Source organism: Dermochelys coriacea, chromosome 4, assembly GCF_009764565.3.
Source record: "Dermochelys coriacea isolate rDerCor1 chromosome 4, rDerCor1.pri.v4, whole genome shotgun sequence".
Taxonomy (NCBI): domain Eukaryota; kingdom Metazoa; phylum Chordata; order Testudines; family Dermochelyidae; genus Dermochelys; species Dermochelys coriacea.
Window position 1 is genome coordinate 100,553,185 of NC_050071.1, and position 6,124 is coordinate 100,559,308.

At 41.4% G+C, this 6,124-nt stretch overlaps 1 protein-coding gene across 4 annotated transcripts in view; it reads right to left on the reverse strand.

Annotated features, from left to right (window-relative positions):
• WDR19 (WD repeat domain 19) overlaps positions 1-6,124 on the reverse strand; it is a 111,374-nt gene that overhangs the window by 75,253 nt on the left and 29,997 nt on the right. For all 4 annotated transcript variants that reach the window (XM_038401074.2, XM_038401073.2, XM_038401078.2 and 1 more), the window contains exons 8-9: positions 5,706-5,818; positions 1,012-1,185 (exon numbers count right to left, since the gene is read on the reverse strand). In XM_038401074.2, coding sequence (XP_038257002.1) covers positions 1,012-1,185; positions 5,706-5,818 — 287 coding nt within the window. The remainder of the gene's footprint in view (positions 1-1,011; positions 1,186-5,705; positions 5,819-6,124) is intronic.

Consider the following 6,124-nt stretch of genomic DNA (forward strand, 5'->3'; position numbering starts at 1 on the left):
AGAATCTAAACTCTAGCCAGCAGGGGCCACTATTTTGGGGTCCGTCCGTCCAATGCCTAACATAATGCAAACCAGAACTGTGGGTCAGGGTCTTTAGGTGCTACTGTAGTACAAATAATAAATATGAATAATCAGGACTCGGTTGTGCTAGGTGCTGTACAAATATATAATAAAAGACATGCAGACACTTAATCTGTCTGGTTGTTCACAGTGTGAAAATCCAACTCTCACATTATACTCATCACAGAAATTGAGATGATCTTCTTGTCTATTTCTGAGATAAAACTCTTCGAGGATGGTGGCATGATCTCTCAGTGGAGAGACCCAGCCTTTGGAAACTGTTCCAGGTAGTGGTTTTCCCAAGCCAAAGTTTGCTTAGCTTCAGAGCAGGATGCATGCATTTTACCTTGTTCTAAAGGAGTCACGTTTTAGACATCAAGCAAACGGAGGACTGTCTACACACAGTGTTTGTACCACTATATTTGTTTTAAAATAGACACAGTAAAAATAGTGCAACCTCCCCCTTTGTGTGGGCCCAGTTATACAGTTGATATAACAGTCCTTACATCAATATAGCTTATTCCTGTAAATTCAGGTATACTGTTATAAACACCTTTATACTGGATAATTGCATCCACACTTTTAACTATGTTGGTTTCTAAACAGATATACTGTTATACTGTTACAAAAATGGTGTGCAGATCAACCCTTAGTATCCCATAAATGGGTTAAATTTTCTCAATAGCACATGAAGTGGATTAGATGAACAATTCCTAGTACTACTAACAGGAATTCTGTATCTAATCCGTAGCACACAGTAATGAAAGTATGTCACTAACACCTTTGTATTCAAGTATCACATTAGCCAACCAGAAAAAGAAAGATTAAAAAAAAGCCAAAAGAAACAAGATATTAAAAGTCAGAATAATGAAGAAAATAAATAATAGTGTTTGCTTTAAGACACTTGCTATTTCAGACATTTTCAGACATTAAACAAATATGATCACTTACCAGTTGTCTCCACATGATGCAGCTTTGTTTAGTGATTGTGATATTGCAATGCTGGTTAGGTTATCTTTATGATTGCGAGCTTGAAAAATCTCTTGACCAATCTCACGAATGTGTGTAGAAATAACAACAAAGCACCCACGTGAGAAGCCAATCATGATGTAGCCATCGCCGTACCTATAGCAAAACCAACATTTAAAGAGAGAGAGAGAGAGAGAGAGAGAGAGAGATGGCTGGGCAGCTTGGCTGCATAGACAGTAACACAATATGAGAAACAACTCCTGAGCAGGATGAAAGTAAGATTGCTGAAGAAAGAAAGAAAGAAATGCACTGAGTCTTCCTACAGCACATATAAAAATATTTGTTGGTGGGACCTGTGTCTAGGTCTCCTCGCCTCATTGAGGTTCTCACTGTTGGAAAACAGCAGACAGAAGGCTCCTGGGAGCATCTTGGCTAGGGGCAGCTCCAAGGCAGGGAAGGGGAGTGGGGCAGGAGCAGCAGTGGATGCAGACAGCAGCACAGCAGAGCAGTGGGGGAAGAAGAGGCACCCAGCTCCGGAGACACCCCCTTAAAACGGCATTCCTGGGCCGATGCCCAGTCCACCCAACCCTAAGGCCAGCCCTGCTGGGTCTGGTACTAGTCAATATTTTCATTAATGACATGGATAATGGAGTGGAGAATATGCTTACAAAATCTGCAGATGACACCAACCAGGGAGGGGTTGCTAGCACTTAGAGGACAGGATTAGAATTCAAAATGAACTTCATAAATTGGAGAATTGGTCTGCAATCAACAAGATGAAATTCAGTAAAGATAAGTGCAAAGTACTGCACTTAGGAAGGAAAATCAAATGGACAACTACAAAAGGGGATAATTGGCTAGGCAGCAGTAGTGCTGAAAAGGTCTGGGGATTATAGTGGATCAGAAATTGAATATGAATCAACAAACACATAGATAAACACAATATGTTGATGAACTGTCAACATGGCTTTTGTAAAGGGAAATCATGCCTCACCCAATCTACTAAAATTTTTTGAGGGTGTTAACAAGCACGTGGACAAGGGTGATCCAGTTGATATAGAGCAGTGGTTCTCAAACTTTTGTACTGGTGACCCCTTTCACATAGAAAGCCTCTGAGTCCGACCCCTTCTTATAAATTAAAAACACTTTTTATATATTTAATACCATTATAAATGCTGGAGGCAAAGAAGGGTTTGGGGTGGAGGCTGACAGCTTGCGAACCCCCATGTAAGAATCTCATGACCCTGAGGGGTCCCGACCCCCAATTTGAGAACCCCTGATAGTACTTGGACTTTCAAAAAGCTTTTGACAAGGTCCCAAATCAAAAGCTCTAAGCAAACGAAGCGTCATGGAATAAGAAGGAAGGTCCTCTTGTGGATCAGTAGTTGGCTGAAAAATAGGAAACGCAGAATAGGAATAAATGGTCAGTTTTCACAACAGAGAGATGTAAAAGAAGGGGTCCCCTAACGGTCGGTACTGGGACCTGTGCTGTTCAACTTTTTCATTAATGAACTGGAAAAGGGGGAAAACAATGAGGTGGCGAAGTTTGCAGATGATACAAAATTATTCAAAATGGTTAAGTCCAAAGCTGACTGTGAAGATACACAAAAGGATCTCACTAACCTGGTGACTGGGCAACAAAATGGCAGATGAAGATTTAATGTTGATACACAATCGAAAAAATAACCCAAACATACAAAATGATGGGATCTACATTAGCTATTACCACTCAAGAAAGAGATCCTGGAGTCAATGTGGATAGTTCCTTGAAAACAGCCTGCTCAATACTGCGGCAGCAGTCAAAAACGCTAACAGAATGTCAGGAACTATTAGGAGAGGGATAGATAATAAAACAGAAAATAACAAGATACCACTACATAAATTGTTGTACACCCACACTTTGAATATTGCACACAGTTCTGGTTGCTCCATCTCAAGAAAGATATATCAGAATTGGAAAAGGAACAGAGAAGGGCAACAAAAATGATTAGGGATACGGAACAGCTTTCATATGAGAAGAGATTAAAAAGAATGGCACTCTTAAGTTTAAAAAGATGAAAAAGGAGGGAGTACGATAGAGATCTATAAAATCATGAATAAGGAAGTGTAATATAACTCTTCACATAACACAAGAACTAGGGGTCACTATGAAATTAATAGGCAGCAAGTTTAAAATAAACAAAGTACTTCTTCACACAATGCATAGTCAACCTGTGGATCTTATTGCCATGGAATGTTTGAAGGTATAACTTGGTTCAAAAAAGAATTTGATAAGTTCATGGAGGATAGATCCCACAATGGCTATTAGCCAAGATGGTCAGGCACGCAACCCCATGATCCGGGTGTCCCTAATCTCCAACTGCAGGAAGCTGGAACTGGATCACTTGAAATTGCCCTGTTCTGTTTACTCCCTCTGAAGCATCTGGCATTGGCCATTGTAAGAAGAAAGGATGCGGGGCTAAATGGACAAGTTGTCTGACCCAGTATGATTGCTATGTTCTTAATGTGACAAAATTGCAAAAAAAGGCTAATATCATTCAGGGTGTATTAACAGGAGTGTTGTACGTAAGACACTGGAGGTAAACTGTCCGACTCTACTCTTGTGAGGTCTCAGCTGGAGTACTGTGTACAATTTTAGGTGATAAACTTAAATAAAGATGTGGACAAATTGGAGATAGTCCAGAGAAGAGGAACAAAAATGATAAAAGGTTTAGAAAACCTGACTATGAGGAAAGATTTTAAAAGACTGGGTATATTTAGTCTTGAGAAAACAAAACTGAGGGGGAGATCTGATAACAATCTTCAATTATCTCAAGGGCTGTTATAAAAGGATGGTGATCAATTGTTCTCCCTGTCTAGTGAAGGTAGGACAAGAAGTAATGGGCTTAATCTGCGATTAAAGGGCGATTTAGGTTAGATATTAGGAAAAACTTTCTCTAACTATAAGGATTATAGGCTTCCAAGGGAGACTGTGAAATCTCCATCATTCAAAGTTTTTAAGAACAGATTAACATTTGTCAGGGATGTTCTAGGTATATTTTGTCCTGCCTCAGCAGAGGAGGCTGGACAAGATGAGGTCCTGAGGTCCACATTTCCATGATTCTATGTCCCTGCCTCAGTTTTCTCACCACTCCAGGGTATTCTTTGGCTGTCCAGAGTGCTTGGGGCCTCTGGGCTCCAAAAAGTGAGCAGGACCCTCCTGCCCTATTAGGCTGCTATTTGCTAGGTGATCTTGCTCTCTCCTGCCTCATGCTGCTTCTTCCTATCTAGCTCACTGTCCCTGTATGCTCCCTTATTTAAAAACTCCTCCTGGTCACCTGGATGCCTTTGTTCTACTCCTGGTAAGTTTCTATTGCTGCTCCTACCTTTCCCCCTCCTTCAGAGGGGTAAAATAAACTGGATTTCCAAGGCTTGAGATCACTCATCATTCCCAGGTGTTTGCATCTGAACAGGGTCGTTGAGTCCTAAGCAATCACCCCATTGTACCAGTCTGGTGTGTACCTGATATCTGTCAGCAATGGTGGATCCACATGCATACAAGTATTTTTACAGACATACAGCAGTTTTTCATAATATAACTTCACATCAACTAGAATTCATAAATTGTACAGACAGAGCTCCAATTAATCAAAAAGGAAAACCGTAAATGGTCATTAAGATAAAAGAAACTCTTTACTGAAAGGCTGCATACAAGCTGGTTACTCACCCAGAGAGTTGTTGAAGGGGTTTTATTGGTATGTCTATACAGCAATCAAACACCTGCAGCTGGCCTAAATCAGCTGACTTGGGGCTGAGTTTCGGGGGAAGTCATAGACCCTGGGCTCCTGAACCTGAACGTCTAATTTTACAGTTTCACAGTCCAAGTCCTCTGACCTCAAGTCAGCTCAAGCCAGCAACAGGTGTGTATATTTTTGTAAATAAAACAGATTATACCAAGAATGTACCCTGACTCTGTGTCACCAACTTCTCCTCCAAACAGAAACTACTCACTAATTTCAGCAACCATATCATTACTAAGTGTGGAACTACTGCTCTACCGTTTCATTTTGACATTACTGCTTTTTAAATAACAGAATTTTCAGTAAAGGGGAGTGTAAATTGTAGATTCCTTCAGTCCAGTAGTGACCAAACTTTTCCTGTCGGGCCCCCCTATCAGTAATGGAATCTGTCCGTGCCCCCCCTCCAACTGCAGTTGGCTCTTGGGATGAAGGCGGAGTCGGGGGCAGAACTGGGGATGAGGGTGGAGCTGAGGCTAGAGGTGGAGCTGGCCTGGGGGTGGAGAGGGAATGAGGGCAGAGCTGGGCTCGGGGTGGAGCAGGGGACATAGAGGAGCAGTGGCTGGGGCCAGAGCAGACCTGCGGCTGGAACTGGGATTGGGGTGGAGCTGCAGCTGGGGCCAGAGCTGGGCTGGGGATAAAGCGGGGTTGGGTGGTGCTCCTTCCCCACCCCCTGTAGGAACTGGCCTGGGCCCCACCATGCACTCCCTGAACATTCCTCCATATTCCCCTAGAGGGGTGCGCCCCACAGATCACTGCTTTAGTCTAAAAGGAATACTGTATAGCCAAAAAAATCCTGATGCGATAGTGGGATAAGTATCAAAAATGAAAATAAACAACATTAAAAAGATAAAAACCTCAGCTTTTTCTTGCGATATTAAGAAGTTAGTGCTTACTCACCATCTATAGGTTACAATGTTGCCATAGCGCTGCTGGAATTCCAGATCAATTGGGTTATCAGGATCATTCAAATTAAAAAGAAACAATGTTTTCCTGCCAACCACCACGCTTACCTGCCAATTGACAAAAAGAAAAACACACCCCGTGAGAACACCATTTTAAAATAAAAACACTACTATTTTTACTAAAAGAAAAGCTTTTATCCTTCAGAATTCAGTTCAAGGTCTAGTTCCATTGGTCAAGTTATAATATAAAATCAAAGGATATTGTGTTTTTTGGGATGCAGAGAATTGTCATCCATAGAGTGAAAGGAAACAGTATCATAACTCTAGTGGCGAACGTTAATCACTGACAGTGCAATGATATAAACGAAGCTTCTAAACAGATAACATTTCTAAACATAAAAAATATTTAATTAT